An 18,740-nucleotide genomic window follows, 5' to 3' on the forward strand; every position below is an offset into this window, starting at 1 on the left:
ATATCAATTCACTGCTGGAAATAACAGGAGAAGTGTCCTTAGTGTTGTTTCCTAAGGATTTTTTAAAGACAGTTTGCAGAAGGGAGGGAATGAACACCTAGCTTTGCCCAAATTCCTTTTCCCCCTTTGCTAAATAAAAGTCTTCTGAAAACCACAGCAGGTCCTGTAACTTTAAATCTGAGCTGAGATCATAACTTTGGTCCTGACCAAACAGCGTGGGGAGGGCGGGCCTGGCTGCTCATTGAGGACCACCTTAGGCTGCTCCCATCCCTTGGCTAAAGAAAACTATTCTGACTCCACTCAGCTTTCTTTAACTGCTCAGTTATCATCTGAGAAAACCTCCCCTCTCCACGTTACAGCAGCTAAAGGAATATTTGGAATACCAAAGTATTTTTTCGCAGTGATTTCTTTTTATCATCGTAATTCTCCAATAATCCAAATTTGGATCTGCCTGGTCTCTGGATTGGAAAGCGACTCTCCGAGCAGATCAAATATGTTTCTAAAAGTTCCATTCTTCACCTTCCTCCTCGGGAGCCTGCCTTTTGTAGCACTTGCTCAAGAAGGTAAGGGGAAAGTTTGGTTACAGTTATTCCCAGTAATTTCCTGTAATTTAACAGTTTCTGTGCTCTCTCCTGGGTTACATAGTTACTCTGTAAAACTTTCTTTGTAGTTTTTAAGCTGCAACAGGGCACCTTCTACAGCTGTGATCTGGATAGAAGCAGTAAAAGTTTTCAATGGGCTGAATTTGACTCCATTAGGAAAGAATTTTCTGTGTGTGCAGGGGAGGGAGAGAGGGGCAGGGGCAGGCAGGGGAGGCATTCCCTGCTCAGCCTTGGAAATGGCTCCAGTCTCACTGCAACACTCACAGCAGGCTCTGCAAGCTATGGTTGGGTTAAACTAAATTAGGGGTATAACTCTGTGAAAGTGACTGGTGAATCTGTTCATTCAGGAGTTGAACTTCTGTCCTTAGAGACATTTCAGACTCTGAGAATTTGAGGCTTATGCAGGGCTTTGCTGAGTCTAACTTACCCATAATATATATATATATTATATTTTATATATATAATATATGTATTTTATATATATATATATATATATATATATATATATATATATATATATATAATATATATGGCTCAATATATATACACAATGAGGGAAAATAAACCAGGGGGAATTATTGCCAAAGACAGCGTTGAAAAGCGTTATGTACCAAAAAGATTAATTTCGGAAGATTAATTTTGAATTTTATAAGAAAGATTAATTTTGGAAGATTAACTTTGAATTTTATAAGAAAGATACAATATACACTTTTAGGTAAAATGGACATTTAAGTCTTTCTACAGCTAAAGGATAGGAGTCTGATTTGTTACCAGTAAATGAGAATTACCCTGATCAGTACCCTAAAGGATAGGAGTCTGATTTGTTACCAGTAAATGAGAATTACCCTGATCAGTACCCTAAAGGATAGGAGTCTGATTTGTTACCAGTAAATGAGAATTACCCTGATCAGTACCCTAAAGGATAGGAGTCTGATTTGTTACCAGTAAATGAGAATTACCCTGATCAGTACCCTAAAGGATAGGAGTCTGATTTGTTACCAGTAAATCAGAATTACCCTGATCAGTACTTGATTCCAGGAATGTCATTTTGAAACTCAGTTTTTCTGAGTATCACTTGGCTCATGTGAATGAACTGGCCAGGGGGCAGCATGGTTTGCAGCTGCCATGGCCATGGAGCACGTTCCAAGCAGCAGTTTCACACCAGTGCTCTGAGTGCAGCAACCTGAAACTCAGCCCACTGCCCTACAAAGCATAGATCTCCTCATCAGGCTTAGATCTGGACACCCAAACTGCAAAAATGACCTGATTTTGGCCTGCTAACAGTCAGTGTCATCCTGCTGGAAAGAATGGAGATATATTGACGTACACTGAGTGTGGATGCTGACTTGAAACTTCTAATGGCGTTCTGTGTGTCAGAATGTGAGGCTGAAATTTGGAGTTGTGCTACAAAATTTCACAGAAAAACTAAAATCAGCAGATATTAGGCAAGTCACAAAAGTTGTTTTCTAGGCTCACACAGTCACCTTGTTAAAAAGCATCTATATTAAGTGTGCCAAAATTTAAAGCCACCACTACTTTATAGAATTACCTTAAGCAATCTAAGATACCAGAATTACAGCTTAAAAGGTCTTTCATCTTCAAGCATTTTTCTCTCATCTCTGAGAGGACTTCAGCAATGCTCAGGCTGAAACTCTACTAGTCATAAAAAATATAAGAATATTTCCTGCTTTAAGAAAAGAATATAAGAATATTACCTCTGCTTTATTACCTGTACAGTTTGCATTGAACTCCAGAGCTGGATCAATAATGTGATTTACAGTGTGTGAGGGTTTCTGTGTCTGTTTAGGGTTGGTGACTTTTTCTTCACATGGAGCCAGTCATTTAGGCCAACTTCCAAAGGATACAGCAGGAAAACAGACTCCAGATAAAATAAGTCTTGAGTATTTAGTGTCTATCACTGCTTTTTACTGATAATCATCAGCAATTACAAGTTAGAAGAGACATGAAATGGCAATGCCACCTTCAGCAGTGTCTGCTGGCTGACAGGGACATGGAGAAGGATTGGCTTGTGCAGTGCTTGGTAGAGTGGCTTTATCCAGATCCATGAACCTCTGGGGAACACAGCGTGGCCTGAGGGTTTTAGAGGAAAAAGGTCTCCATCTGACACCTCTGAACCTAAAAAAGGCCATAAATAAACCTGCAGCTGCCCTTTTCTTATGGCTGGGCACTCCAGGTTATGGACTCAAGAAAAGCAGCTTTGTTTCCAGTAGGAAGCATATTTCCAAATTATTATTATTATTATTATTAATTATCATGCTCATATTAGCAGATACATTTTGGCCCTGCTGATCTCATTCAACATGTCAAAACTCAGGCAAATCTTCACACACAGAATCAGACAGACCAAAGGAGCTGAGATGGAAGTTGGCTTTGGATTCCAAATCTTTCCATGGTGCTGTATCATAGCAGGGAGGGAGATTACTCTGTTGGCTGTCACATAACATGAACAAAATTTAACATGATTGTTTTACAAGATACCACACGTCACCTGGGCTGTACCAACTGTCCATGTGCCTGATCTTACCTAGAGGCAAATATTAGATTTTATTTCCTTATGCGAGGCAGGTTTATACAAGGTCATGTTACGTTTGGTTTGGACTGAAAGTAAGAACATGGGCAGGATAATTCAGATTAAAAGTGTTTATATCATAAGAAAGGAAATTGAAGCTTACAGTCAGCTGTGAAAGACTGAAAAGTTTTTTGTTTTTCAAAATCATAACTAAGAGAATTGACAAAACCACAAGAAAAGATTGTTTCAAAGCAGTACAGATTTACCCAAACCCTGTCACTATCGCAGTGGCAAAACTAAACAATAAAATCAAAACTAAACAATAAACTCTAAAGCCTTTTGAAAATCAACCTCTGTAACTGCTGGTGGTAAACAAAATGTAAAAGCAAATGGAACAGTCACATTTGACTCAAAAGGGACCCAGTTTCCTCCTAAATAAATGCTGCACAACCTTTCATCCTGCATGAAGAATGACTCTCACAAATGTCCCGTATGTGCCTCTTCACCATCTGAATCTAACTCTACATGCCCAATACCCAAAATTATTACCACAGAAAGGAGAAAATCATCTTGCTGAATCTCAGTGAGTAGGTCTGCAAGTCTGAATTTTGCAGTATCTTTGTGGAAGACAGCAGAGAACAAATAAAATTGAATTTCTCCCCAGCTGGGCAAGGAAAACATTACCTGATTTAAAAATTCAAAATCACCAGGGAGGTTTGCACATCTGTATTCTGACAGTTAGTTTTTGAATCTGTGACTTCACAAACAAAGAAAAGAGTCATATTTAAAGGCTTACAAGTGGACCTTTCATTAACTCAAACTGGAAACAGAGAGGCCAGATCCTCAGCTCCTGCAGTTCAGCAGTTTTACTGAATCTGTGCATTTACCTCAGATCAAGGACTTGTAAATCATCTAGGAAAAAAAAACCAGCAAAAAAACCAAAGCAGCAAAGCAGCAAAGAACCTGGGGAGCATTTAGGTAGATGATGAGGCAGTGCAGGAAGGTTTTCAGGCTGTGAGGCTCCAACAGGACCATGTGGTGTTTCTCCATGTGTCACTTGAGGTGAGCCACACAAGGACCACAGAAATGCCCACTGTGGCTGGTGGCCCGGCTCAGGCACAGGGGCTGGCTCAGTGGCACGTTTATTTTGTTGGTTTGTTTGCTTTTTGTCTGGATGTGGTCAGGGATTACAGGATGAACCCAAATGCTGCCAGGTCCTGCCTCCCAGAGCCTCTCAAAGAGCCCCTCTGATCTGTGTGTGCACAGAACAACCCCTCCATGGGGACTGATCCCACAGCAAAGCTCAGAGCTCTGCAGTGCACAATTTGTTACACAGAGGTTCAGAAAAAGGTGTGGGATTGGGAGTACAGGTATGCTGGGATGTGCTAAAGAGAAACAAATGAGGGGAAAATAAGAGACAAATGCACTATTGATTTCCAACTCTCCATCTCAGAAGCTTGGCCAAACCTCTCAAAGGACATAGAAGCTGATGCTGAGCACATTCTCATGTTGCTTTATGACTTCCTCGTGTTTTTTCCATCCTTGTACTCATTGATTACAAACACTTCAACATCCAGCATCAGAAGAGTCCTTAGTGGGGCACAATTCAGCTGTTACACCAGCAGCATTTTCAGGCACATGTGTTAGGAGAGCTTGAGACACTGCTAAATCTGTAATGGGGACACACTTAACTGCAAACCCACTTTAAAATGTTTTTATGACTATGAAACCCATGCAAACATTAGTCTATTGTTAGTGGAGTATAAAAGTCAGACTAAACACATTTGAAGGAACTTGCCTGCTGCATGGAAGTATAAAGTAGGTAGTCAAAAATCACTGTGTGGACAGAATGAACACCTAAAAGTTTCCAGTTCAGGGTCTGGCATGAGTATTTCAAACAAATGAGTTGAGAAACCTGCAAAACATTCTGCTTGCAGAGACAAAGGGTTGGTAATCTACCACAAGGCAGCTGTGAAAGGGCACACAGCTGCAGCCTCAGAGTGCATGGAGGGAAATCATTTAGGGGAAAGATTCATTTATTACTGTAGTAGAGGTCATTTCTTAATTCCTTTCATTTGCATTGACATATCCCAGTATTTGTAAGCAGATGTCTGCTTTGTGCTGCATATCTGCCCAGTTTGCTGATCCCTTACACCAAGTTTTGTATTTTTTCTTTGTCTTGGCTGCAATTCTTCTTCCTCACCAGCCATGCAGCAAAAGACTGAAAGTTTTGTGATTCTGCCACTTTACAGCAAGGTACAAGAGGCATTTACACCTTGATCACAAATCCAACCTTGTTGTCCCATCCCTCACTGATCAGAGGAAACAATTACATTGTTATAAAACTGCAGACAGGGAAACAGGGTCACAGGGCAGCAAATCTCAATTAAAAAGTAATTTGATCCCATATTTATGGGATAACAAGTCTGAGGCTAGTGTACTTAGTAGAGAAGAAAGCAGATGTTGACACAGCAACATTATTAAAAGCATAAATTTGGAATATTCATCTCTAGCTCTGCAAGGAATATTTTAAAGGAATATTTTAAAGGAATGTCCTGTAATGGAGTTTGTAATTTCCTTCCTAATGCCCACAGCTCTGTGGCTGGTTTCACTGTACATAAGACAAAGCTTAGGAAGTTTGCAGCTTTTCCTCTCCTGGCTTTGTTTTGTGACTGGTTGAGGGTCATTGTACACACCAAGCACTTGAAGAGCAGTTGCTTCTCTGTATCTGCCCCGTTAAAGCACATTTTGGTTTGCTGTTCTGGCAGTGGAACATTGTAACATTCAGACATGTGAATTACTTGAGGAGCAGCTGAGTGGTTCTTTGCCACTTCGGCGCTGTTGATTTAAACTCTGGCTTCAAACCAGGTTTTTAAACCAGGACAGTTCCTTTGGCTGAGCCAGCCCCAGCAATAAAAACCCATCTGCAGCAGGGTGTGGTGACTAAAGGAAATGTTTCTGACAGTTCAGCAAAGCATTGTCATCACATGCTACATGGAATACCTGACCAAAGTCAGTCATACTCTAAATAAGGCTGAGCTAAATCCTCCCTTGTGCTTCATGATCATTTTCCCAACTGCAGATACTTTCCAGAGCTTCTGGTGTTCTCTCATCCAGCTTCCTTTGTTCTGTATAGCAGAGCTGTCAGTCTTTGTCTAAGGGAACTGCAGAAAGCACCTCAGGATTTACACAGCACATCCTTTCTCCTGAATAACAGTCTCAACATTTAAATACACGCCAGGGGATTTTTAAGGACATGACAGATTACTCCAGCTTCCAGAAAGAATTAACAGAGAAAGAAAATGCCAATGTTGTGGCCCCAAACAGGCCAAGGACACAGAGCTCTCTGGATACTGAGGATTTGATTTTGCAGGAGCCCCAGGCACAAATGAGAATTTCAGTTCTCATTAACAAACTTCTCTACTTTTCTGAAGTTTGAAAATTGTAACTGTCCAAAGATTCAAGTTGTAAAATTCAAATCTCAGAATCCACTCTATTATATTCTTCAAACCCTTGCATTTTCAAAGTGCAAAAAATTTTGTGGCTTGGATTTGGCAGTGTTGAATGATTTCACAACAAAAGAGACACATGTATACTTTAACAAAACTAATCCAAAAGTATAAAAATAATGGAAAATTATTCTCAGACAAAATTAATCTAATGTTTAGGTTTTGGACATGACTCTGGAATACACTTAAATTGAGGATGAAGCCAAATCACAGACAAAACTGCTTTTGAAAATTACAGAGCTGCTGGATTGAAAGGCAGATCCCTTGCAAATCAAACATTCTTGTTAAACCTCCACCACCATGAATAGAAATTTTCAATGAGCTACAACAGAACTAATTCCAATTATGAGATACTGACTAAGACTCAGTTTGCTCACAATCAAATTAAGGTTTCTGAGTGAAGACTATTTCTGCAGAAAGGGAATTCCCTTATCAGGAAGACTAGTTTGCTCCCAATCAAATTAACTAAGACTCAGTTTGCTCCCAATCAAATGAAGGTCTCTAAGTGAAGAATACTTCTGCAGGAAGGGAATTCCTGTATCAGGACATAAATGCTGAATAAAATGCAGTCAAAACAGGAAGGCCAACACACTCATCCATACTCAGTCTTTCAAACAACACCCCTTGGTCTGTACCAATTCCAGGAGCAGATACTGAAAACCATCAGTCAGCTCCAGATGTTTGCTCTGTTCCATCTCCAGCAGAAAAGTGATTCCTCCCAAGTGACCCATCCTGCTAAACTCCCTGCTAGTTAATATTTTTAGCTGTTATAAATAACTGAAGCTGGGGTTTTTTGGGTTTTGGGGTTTTTTTTGGTTTTTTTTTAATGTAGAAGCAGAGGGCAATGAGCAAAGGATTATTGCAGTTCTTGCTGGAGGGAATCCTTTAAGGTTTGCCATTTTTATCTGCTGGTCTCTTATCAGAAATGGAAACATTCTATTTTGAGGGCTTACTATTTCAAGGACTAAGCTAAAACACAGGCTTACAACTGCCTTTACCCACTAGGGTTTGGGTTTATTTAGGTTTATGCAAGGAAAGAAGCAAGATCCTACAACATATTTCATCTTCAGAAGTATCTTTGTTGGTTTTGGAGACACCTGAAAGAAATGCTAATGAACAACAGTTTTACAAGTCCCTCTCCTTTCCAACACAACCACTGTGCTTTGGGAGCAGCTCTAAGAGGTTTTTTTAGTAAATTGTCACTCTGGGCATGCAGTAGTGAGCTCAGCTTCCCCTAAGTGGGTCATGGGATGCTCGAGCATGGGAGGTTTTTCAAAGTAGTATTAAACTTTTAAAGACATCAGATTTTGTCCTGGTGTGAGAAGCTGCAGCCTGAGAGCAGCTGGGACTTTGAACTGAAAGGCTCCCAGCTGGAACTCTGGCAGAAAGGGATGCAATGATTAATTCACATCTGCAGCAACATCTAGCTGCAAACAGAGGGGGCTCCTTGGAGACAGCCCAGCACTGGGAGGAAATGTTTTTATTTACAACCTCCTCTAAGAGAACATCAAGAACACATGCAGAAGCACCACTCAGCCCTGACTCTTGCTACATTTGGCCCCCATCAGATGAAATCCAGAAAGGACAGAAGCACACACCCCTTCAGTCCCATTTCCATCCCCTTTGGTGGCAGTGGTGCTGAGCCTTGTACTGGGTGCAGTGAAAGAAGCTTTAAGTCCAATTCCATTTCAATATTTAACTTCATTATGACTTTCTCTGACAAAGAGCTGTCTGGTAGCCAGTGTTCCTTCCTACAAATAAAAATTGCCTCCCAGTCTTTCTCTGGGTGATACTTTGGTAGTGTCTAACCACCAGCCAGCCACCTCCACTGTCAGTCTAAAATCAACCTGGAAATAGAGTGCAGGGATTATTCTGCATCAGATACAGAATTTCAGCTTGAACAGGGCTGGGACAAGACCTTCAGAGTGACAGAAACCAGATCAGATCAGTCTGAGCCTTGGGCAGTTCATGGGGAAGCCATATTCCAGTTTCCCTTTGCAATTAAGGAAAGGCAGCACTACCAGGGATGACCCAAATCTCAGGTGAGCTGAGTTATCTTCTAGAGGTATTTATTTTTCCCTGCAGACTATAAAAGAAGATAAGGGCAAGTACACACTTTATTTAGGTGCCTTTATTAAGAACCTAAAATTAGGCAAGATTAATCTGGGCCACCTCCTTTTGTCAATCAGAGGGCAAAGGCACTGAAATAGGTTTTCTTGCCACTCATGGCCAAGAATCTGCAAAAAGCATCAAACAAAGAAAAACGATTTTATATTTCTTTGTGCCATTCACTGATTTTCTACACCTTTGCTGTGTGACAATGCTTTCCTTTCCTGCCTTCCCTATCAGGCACTTTTCAGGGCTGAAAGCTGCTGCCATGGCAGGAGTATAAGCAGCTTCTCCCAATAAGCTGCTGGTTGTTGACATACAACATTTATTGCAAATAAATGGGGATTTTCCTCTAGTCATTGGTTTTCTCCATCTTTGCTTATTTTCAACCAGTGAATAAAGGATGTTTCCTCAGTTCTGACTGGGATTACAAGGTAAACTGATCCATACACATTTGTGCTGCTGAGTTCTATTGCTGTTTCTTTGTTCACACTTAACATTTACATAGCTGTGATTGTATTTTAAAGATATTGTTTAATAAACAAAAATAATAATTATAAAATAGTGCTATACCTTAAATTGCACTGATATTTAAAGAGTGTCTAAATATACAACAAAAAGTCAGGCCCCTTTATGCAACTTCAACAATACCCGGGGTATTTCAATCAGAAATGACCAAACTATTATTTTTAACATCTAATTTGGAATCTGATTTACCCTGTTCTAGTCTTTCCATGGATTATAAGGTGATTTCTGGGAGACTGGCTTAATTAGCCACTATATTTGGCCTCATGTTGGCATAACATGAATGTAGTTTCTTCATCTACTACTGCCTAAAGTGCTACCTGCACTCCTTTTGGCTGCTAAATAGGAACTGTATCTGTATTCAGGCTTATTAGGATACAGAAATATAAAATTCTATTTACTTCAGTAAACACGGAATTAGAAATCTAAGTTTAGTTCAGTGTTTGCTCTCTCAGAAATGGGACAAAGCTCTCAGTCTTATATTGGTTGAGATGGATAAAAATTTTCTAGTTTGGTTCAGAAAACAGTTTTGGAAGCCAAGGAAAAATATTTGCAAGTTTCCAGTAGAATTCAAATGAGAGTTTCAAGCAAAACCAGGGGTTATTTTTCTCAATGGCAAATCATTCATCTTCTGCTTGAAAAATTTTCTCTAAGCTGCCAGTACATTTTTTTACCAATTTTAAAATTAAATATTGGGGTTTTTATTTGAAATAACATATTTATATGAAAAGGGGCAGGTAAAAATGAACAAAATTTAAACAGAACTCACAATTAAAGAAAAACAATTTCTGAGTGATGTTTACACAGCTGATCCAAAGGGATTCTACCCTTTTTATTAATTTCTGGCTGCTACCAAGCAAAATGCCCATCCTTTCTATTTCAGTCACTGAACAAAAGCTGTTTACTTGCCTCCATATCATTTATAAAACAAGTAGAGTGCATTTAGGAGTAGCAAAGTTTTCCATAAAAAGTATTTGGAATCAATCTAGCAATTCAGAAATTGTCCAACTTGACATGCAGAGGAGATGAGAATGTTTTTAGATCACTAAATAAAAAGTGACATTAGTAGAAAGTGTTACAATTTAAAAAAACAAAGAGGTTGTGAATATTTCTCATACTTAATTTTCATTTTTTAAAAGAACTATCATGAGCTGTCCTTCTTCTGATCTGGTTGCTTTGATAAGTAGAAGTTAGATGCAAAATTTGAGTCTAGGAAAGCAGTTTTCAGTGCTTTTTTTCCCTCAAATACTTGCTCAGGACATCTACTATTAGCTCTTTGCTTACATTTCAGCCCTGCTATCTGAAATTCAGCAAGAATTACAAACTCCCAGGAGCTCTCACAGCACATGAACACCACACTCTGCCTGTCACAGGTTTATGAATCAGCACAAAATGGAATTAAATGAGAGTTTGGTTTTCAGCACATTCTTGGTACTGCCAGTTATCTCCACACTGCCCTACCTTTCCTGTTTTACCTTATTCCAGCTCATTTCCCTACTGATGAATTCTGGCTGTATTTATAAATTACCAGCACTGTGTGGGCCAAAATCTAAATATCCATTTTATCAATGAGCACAGATGAACTAGGGGTCTGGAATAAAATCAAACAAACAGCCCTTACGTTGTTATCTAAAAATTCAAATTATGCCAAATAAGATTTGCAACTTTAGGAAAGCCTCAAGGCTGATTTGTGTAGGAATATTTCCAAATCATAGCTGCACCCATAAGCATTGATGGCAGGTCTAAAAATAAAGATTGCAGCTGTGGCTGAGCTGAAAGATGGGAGAAATCTTTTACTATTTTAGAAAATGGAAGATGCTTGAAGGAATCTATCCCAATAGAGAAGGTAATGCTTAGCTTGAAATCTGGAATCATAAACCACATCCACTTTGGAGAAACTTTTCTTAATAAAAAAGGAAATAGTTTCTTGGACAAAATGGTAGTAACCAGTATGTTTCAAGGTTGTAGCAGAGTTAAGTGATAGCTTCAGCTTTTTATTCTACTGCTTTGGGCAAGAGTATAACAGAATTCAAGCTTATTCCAAATAATTTCCCATTCCCATGTGGGCAAGGGCAGGGAGACAGAACACCACACAGAGCTCATGTTTGATAGAGTTTATGTCTCAGAGAAGCCATGTGACTAACCAAGGAAAACCCTGAGTAATTTTCTCAAATTTTATGCAGCAAGCTCAGTTCTAGAAGGAGAAGAAAGTGCAACAAGTGATTTCAGAGACAGAAATGACACAGAATTTGAAGAAGTACCCACAATTGTGAGTATATAATGCTAAATAAAAGATCCTTTATGCTGCCTTTTTATTCCCTGCCACTTCCCACCTCTTCCAATTCAGTTTCTCTCAAATAGTTTCAGTCAAACTAAACTCAAAAACTTTACAAAAAACCCACTGTAAAAAGGCAGATCTGCAAAATTCTGCAGCCTTCTACACCTTTTGCAGCCCTACCAAGAGATCTGATGTAGAAATCCTCTAGCTGGGAAGACAAATCAGCTTATCCTGGTTTGTTTGGTCACTGCATGCATGTCAAACACGAGAGGTGACAGCTAAAAAATGCATCCACACCTGACAGACCAAGAAATTTAAATGTTACTTTAAACATGTAGACTGAATGTACTGAGGGGTTTTTTTTCCCTCTTTCCCCCTTGTCATTGCCCACAAGACTCCACAATGTAATAAATGTTTTGCAGTTTGGAGACCTGAAGACCACAGAAAGTAGCTTCATCCAGGATGGAGAAAGTGAAAATGCTACTGCTTATGAAGTTAACACTGGAAGTGTTGATGGTAAAAATCCCTTTCATTTCTATTTTTACACATCCAAGTTATACTGCCACCTACTAAACAATATCTGGAAATCTGAAATACTCTCTCCAACTTCATTTGCTCACTTTCTATCAAAAGAACAAGCTCAAACCATTGTGACAAAGTCACAAATAAAAGTTTTCCTTGGATATAACCTTTCAAGTTGGAAGGCACCACTGTACAAAGCAGAGGGAGTAATTATTGTCTTTCTGTCCTTACAGGTGAACGGAGTGGGGAAACAGAGAAAACTGATGAAGGTATAAAAAAGAATATTTGCCTATAAAGACAAGGGAGAAATGTAACTGCCAGGCAGCTCCACTTCCAGCAGCCCTTCCTGTGCCCATGCCATTAAATAAAAGTTCCAGGGGAGGCACAGCTGCTCCCTGAGCTGCTTTCCCTGGTTCCCCTGCTCACTGTCTCCATATCCACACCCTATGGAGCCCTTCAGCCCAAAGTCATGGCTCCAGGCTGTGGCATCCACATTCTCTTAAAAAATCCCTTCAACCAGGATTTCTCTCCTGGGAAGCTGAGAAGCCTCAGAGAAAAAGGGAAACAATAATTATCTGATTTGCTTCTCCTGTGTTTTGCTCTTTGGAATGTGTTTGGAGATTGTTTACCCACAGGTGATTGTTTCATTGCATTCTGCTGTGAGTTGTTTTCACCCTTTGGCCAGTTGGGGCCAAGCTGTGTCTGGAGAGAGTCACCAGTTTTCATCATTATCTTTTTAGCCTTCTGTAAATATTCTTTCTGTATTCTTTAGTATAGTTTAGTATAGCATTCTATAATAGAATAGAATAGAATAGAATAGAATAGAATAGAATAGAATAGAATAGAATAGAATAATAAATTAGCATTCTGAGAACATGGAGACAGAGTCATCATTCCTTCCTTCATCTGGGAGGAACACAAATACAATACCAGGCTGCTGAACATCCAAACCTACTTTAGAATTCACAAGGAATTTCCCCAAGGAGTGGGATGCAGCAGGACAGCACCAGGTCTATCAGTAGCCTCTTATCAATGGTCTCCATGAGATACATAATAACATTCCCAATTTCCAATGGTCTCCATGACATACATAATAACATTCCCAATTTCTTCTTTCAGGTGGTTTGGGAACAATTGCACTGCTTGGAATAATTATTGGCATCATTGTTGCAGTTGGAATCCTTGCAGGAATAATAATTGCAGTTGTGAGGAAGATGTCAGGCAGGTACTCGTAAGTAAATTGCTCATCAGGCTTTTTTTCAAGCATCTTCCTCAGAGCAGGGTCACAGGAATAGCTTGGGAAATTTCTAAGGTTCCTATTTTGACAAAAGCCATCTATTTTCCTGTTTCCAGTTCCTTAGACAGACTCAGCAAGAGCTGAGGTGTGGTGTCTGCATGCTCTCATGAGCTTCAGAAGGACTTCCCAGACAGTGTGCACATACTGTTATAATATCAGGTGCTTGGGGCCAGGATTACTCTGGGGAACAGAGTCATTCCCTGGGGAGTACAACAGCTTCCAGAGTAGTGGATAACATGTGAACATTGGGTGTCACTGTCACATTTTCTGGAAAAATCCCTTCACCCAGGATTTCTCTCCTGGGAAGTTGAGAAGCCTCAGAGAAAAAGGAAAGCAATATTATCTCATTTGCTTCTCCTGTGTTTTGCTGTTTGGAATGTGGTTGGAGATTGTTTACCCACAGGTGATTGTTTCATTGGGTTCATGTGAATTGTTTTGACTCCATGACCAATCATGGTCAGGCTGTGTCGGGACTCTGGAAAGAGTCATGAATTTTCATTATTATCTTGTTAAGCCTTCTGTCTGTATCCTTTCTCTATTATTCAGTATAGTTTAGTTTAATATTCTTTAATATAACATAGATCATAAAATAATAAATTAGCCTTCTAAGAATATGGAGTCAGATTCATCATTCCTTCCAACAAGGGGGGTCTCAGAAAATCCTAAACATTGGGGAGTGATCTCTACCTTATTTTTTGGTGACACACAAATCTAAAGAGTTTTACAAACTCTGAAGGAGTAAGAAAACCCCAGAAAACTGAGCAGATACTGGGCACCAGGAGAAAGCCAAATAGGAGCTAGGAAGAGAAATATAGAGATGATAGGAAAGACAAAGAGAAGGAGAAAAAAACCATCATGTGACTTAAATTTGGGTAATGATGAACAATACAATGTCTGCTTTTTGTTTTCCAGACCTTAAACACAGTTGAAACAAGCAACTATGCCATTCCCTGCTGGAAAATACAAGTGCTTCTTATTTCATACAAACTAAAGACTATTCCTGTATTTGTGTGAGAAGATGATCCATGGAAAATACAGTCAAAGAATTTCAGATCTATGGGGATACCACACAATTCCAAGGACTACCCTCATACCCCCTGCCCTGCACAGAGCATGGGATATTTAATAGGATTTTTTACTAACCAGAATTTTACTCGAAGAAAAAGATATTACAGTAAAAAAACCCTGCAGCAAAGAGATGTACATCTGAAATGTGGTTTGCAGGTATTATATGCTTGGGTTTTAAATGCTACCAAAGATTATTTCACATTACATTATATGTATTCTTTTAAAACAACAACAACAAAAAAGTGGTTGGTTAAGTGCTCCTGGCATGTTTATCTACCACATGATGTATCAAAAAGGAGGAATTAGCTTCAGTGAGAACAGTTATTTACCAATTAGGAAAAATACTGGATATTGGAAGCTAAAATCTTTCTAATGCTGACACAGATTTTCTGCTCTTGATATTTATGTTATTTTGTGGCAAAATATGGTAGGTCTGGCTGGAACTGATCTACCAACTGCAAGCTTGCTCGTCTGCCTATGGCATCAGGAATTTCCTGCCTTCTCTTGTAGCAGAGACGTGCAGGAATTGAAATACACATCCTGAATTAAGGGGTGCTTGGAAAATACCCAGTTTTGATGGGTCACTTTAGAGCTGACATGTAGAAGCTTTTGAATTAGTGTTCACTGTGTTTTCTCATTATGCCTGTCCCATTTTCCAACTGTACAGCTGATTTGTTTGACAACATGTGCAACACCAGGTCAGAATGTGTCACTGAGGTGTGATGCAGCTCTGGAGTCTGCAGCTTTTCTGGGGCATTTTTAGAGCTCAGAGCAAAGGCTTTGCATGTCAAGTGACTGCAGTGCATCAGGTTTCCTAAATGCTAGGACACTTCAGTGTTTGGTGTAAAAATCATGATAATCAATATCATCATCCACTGCTAAATTTGTCAGCTTGTCTGTGTTTGCTTTTCTGTTTCTTTCATGTGCCTTGAACTATCATATCAATACAAGCTTTGGAAATAAAAATCATAATATAAACTGTATTACTTTACAATAATTGTTCTTGTTTTCTTAAAAAAAAAACCTAGTAAAATGTCTTACTGTTCCTTCAACTTTCCTGACTTATTTTGCTAATTGTCTTATCAATGCAATGTCTACAACCAACTCATTTGACATTGATAAATGAAATTATAATTGAAAAGTAAACATATGAGAGATAACTAATTCAGAAGTCTTTAGTTAGTTCTGGAGCTGATGTGATGAGACCCTCAGTCTGTGACCAAGGAGTAAACCTAATCTTTATCATTGTGTAAATTGATACGAAAGCAGGAAAATTACAATTTTTTCTTCTTGCAGCAAAAGAATATTAATTCTGTTAGCCTCTATTTAACATTTTCTTATCTGTACTGGGAAATACCCCATAAGGTGCTCTGATGCCTGCTCAAATGTGTGGCATATGGAATTATGAATTATTCACCCACTGAAGGGAATGCACAGATGTCACCAGTTTCTTCTGCATCAGCTCACTCACTGCTAATTTGCAAGTACCAAAATGAGGAAACCTTTCTTACTCAATAGTAACAAGCCCCCCATTTGAGAAATGTATGGCAGAGAACCTTTCTGGGCAGTTCTGAGTTTCCATGAATCATGGACAGAACAGTTGAACAGGCAGCATTCTGCTCAAGGACACTGTGCTTTGTTCCTGCTCCAGAAGCCATTTTAACTTCATATTACAACTACTGAATTTTTCTGGTCTTAACTGTGCCTTTATAGCCCACTCCCTTGTTTAAGGCAAGATTTTTAAACCTTAGGGAAAAAGTCAACCCTTGAGCAAATGGCCCACACTGCATTGAAACATTTAGGGAGGGTTTCCAGCACTGGGGACTCAGTACTAAATATTGTGCTGTATTAAATCTGACAACAAAAACGTGAAAACAATTTCCTTCTGATTATCAGTTGGAGTCCAGGATACTCAGTTATGGCTAAAGAAAGCAAGGACTTCAAAGAACCAAAAGATATCTCTTACTTTGAAAATCCAACAACTGCTGCTGCACTGATACATTCAATATTCTGATGATTCATACACCTTGCTGCCCAGAAATCTCAAGCGCAGAACATTCCAGTCATCTTCAAGCAAACCTCAAGAAACAATGGAAAATTCATTAAAATCTTGCACATTTGTTATGTATCTATGTGTTACTGAATCCTTACTTTATTTGTATAATGAAATTTGTAATTTCATTATACAAACATTTTGGAAATGCAGACTACAGATGCACAGAGGTTTGTATTTCACACGAATCTACTGCAGCATTCTGTGTCTGAGCTGTCACATTATGCAATTTCCTGTTACTAGTTCAGGACCTCAAAGGTGGGCTGAACACAAACTATGCAGGTTTTTGGTAGAATTTCTGTGGAAGATGGGACCTTCTGTGCTTTGTGAGAAGTCAAACAGCACATTGTCCCAGAACAAATCCTTCTGTGAGCTGAAAAATGAGTGATCAGTACGACCAAGGCCAAGGTCAGGAGATTTCCTATGCATGAAGGAAACAACAGCTCCATACTTTCACCAGCTGGCCAAGCTTGACTTTTATTCACAGGGAGCAACACTCAATAAATCAACACTTGCTTTTAACTTCAAGTCCTCACTCCTGATCATATTCATTCCTTTAGAGTTAGTAACAATAATGTTCCCTTTTGCAGCTTGGCTTTGAGTCATGAATGTGGCTCCCCCGAACAGACAAGCAGGCACCAGGCTTCCTGTGAGAATGCCAGATGTCACTAAAAAATATCCTAAACATAGTTGTCCCCTTGCATTTGTGTCTGTGGGGAAGATACACAGCAGCAGGAACTATGAAAGCAGTGACTTGATACATCAATATTTATAATAGTTCTGGACATCAATACAGCAATTCTTACAAGAGTTCATTTCAGGCGTGCTTTTCCTCTAAGAACAGAAAATTCCAGAAGAATTAATTCAATAAAACCAGCACTAAAAAAGTGTGCACCAGAAGAGTTAGGGAGATTGACTTACTCCTATAAATTAAAGTGTTCATTTATAATTAAATATCAATTAAAATATGCAGCAATTGCTTTTTATTTTAGGAGTATTGCAGTATGCCATTACAATTATCTTAACCACATCTGATTTTATTAAAGAGTAAGAGCACCCTGCACATGTACACCTCTGTAAAGAGTCCAAGCTCAGAAGCACTGAGGCATTGTTCACAGGCAGAGAGCAAGCACTGCCAGATGAAGTGGCTTGCCAAAGGTTCTAACACAGGTAAGAGAAAAGTCACCAACCCAGGAAACTTTAAACATTAAAACATCAGTTCTGTCACAGCTCCATATCAGTTCCCATGAAGTGAAGTTCCATTACATTTTACAGTAAAACCCCTTAATGTGCTTTTCTATAAGGCAGGAACAAAGGCTACAGAGCAAAAAAGCACCTTACTGGATCTCCAAGAGCACTCAGGTCAGGAGTGTGCTTGGGCTGCTTTCATGAGGAACAATCTAAAATTAATTCATTAATTAATTAATTCATTCATTTCTCTGGCACCAGCTGAAGTTCTACAGTGTTGATGCTGCTGAACCACTCTAAAGCTTAAGAAGACATTGTTACACCTATTTGTACTCACCTACTTCACAGCTGAAACATCAGCTTGTCCATACCCATCCTTCTGCAGGCAGCTTTTTTAAGCTCAAGGATTAATCATTCTGAAATCCCCATTTTTTGTTTGACAGCTCCTGATGGATGCAGGAGGTAACAGGGGATCTGTAACCTGACCCCAGGTGCCATAATGAGAAGGCTGAATTAATGCTTTGTACACTTTTCCCAGCTGCAGCATGGAGGTATTTGTGGATAAATAAACTGAGCATCACACTGGCCATGTGTCTTTGTCCAGGCCTTGTGGATTTAGGCATCAGCCCAAACCCACAGCTCCCCCTGCTCTGCAACAAACAGTTGGGCTGCAACACAAAGATCCCCATTCAATCATGGAGCTTGTTCAGCTCTCCCAGGCTGGAGAAGTCAGATTTTCAGACTCTGGTAAATGCTTAACAGACAAATGTCATAGCAGGCAAAGGAGTGCTACCCATTCCATGCATTTCCAAAGCTGTGTTCTGTCTCCAGAAGGTAGTTGGCAAGAATGAGTGATTATTGAGAGTTCAGAACCAAAACAAAGCAGTGACATGCACAAAAAAAAAAAAAAAAAAAAAAGAGGAAAATGGAAGGAGAAGCAAAAGTAGAGAACTGCAACACTTTGTCTTCACTAAAATTTAATTTTTATTCACATTTCCAGCTTGAGATAAAATTGGATTTGCCAACAGACTTGCCAGCCTGTGAGGCTACTTCAGATGT

At 39.3% G+C, this 18,740-nt stretch overlaps 1 protein-coding gene across 2 annotated transcripts; it reads left to right on the plus strand.

Moving 5' to 3' along the window:
- Positions 1-322: 322 nt before the first annotated feature.
- On the plus strand, positions 323-15,404 carry PDPN (podoplanin). Of its 2 annotated transcripts, XM_071449013.1 has the most exons (6): positions 323-563; positions 11,459-11,544; positions 11,976-12,069; positions 12,309-12,344; positions 13,195-13,300; positions 14,285-15,404. In XM_071449013.1, exons 1-6 carry the CDS (start codon positions 494-496, stop codon positions 14,289-14,291), a joined length of 399 nt encoding a protein of 132 aa, XP_071305114.1. In that variant the 5' UTR covers positions 323-493; the 3' UTR covers positions 14,292-15,404. The 2 variants fall into 2 exon arrangements, with proteins under 2 accessions (XP_071305114.1, XP_071305113.1); XM_071449012.1 differs by lacking the exon at positions 14,285-15,404 and having other exon boundaries at positions 13,195-13,310.
- Positions 15,405-18,740: the final 3,336 nt, after the last annotated feature.

The sequence above is a fragment of the Agelaius tricolor genome, unplaced genomic scaffold (assembly GCF_023055355.1).
Source record: "Agelaius tricolor isolate 1412-34295 unplaced genomic scaffold, bAgeTri1.0.p SCAF_28, whole genome shotgun sequence".
NCBI lineage: Eukaryota > Metazoa > Chordata > Aves > Passeriformes > Icteridae > Agelaius > Agelaius tricolor.

Coding starts and splice junctions, on each gene's coding strand:
- PDPN (XM_071449012.1), top strand. CDS start 494: ATGTTTCTAAAAGTTCCATTCTTCACCTTCCTCCTCGGGAGCCTGCCT. Junction 564..11,458: donor TGTAGCACTTGCTCAAGAAG/GTAAGGGGAAAG, acceptor AATTTTATGCAG/CAAGCTCAGTTCTAGAAGGA. Junction 11,545..11,975: donor TTGAAGAAGTACCCACAATT/GTGAGTATATAA, acceptor AATGTTTTGCAG/TTTGGAGACCTGAAGACCAC.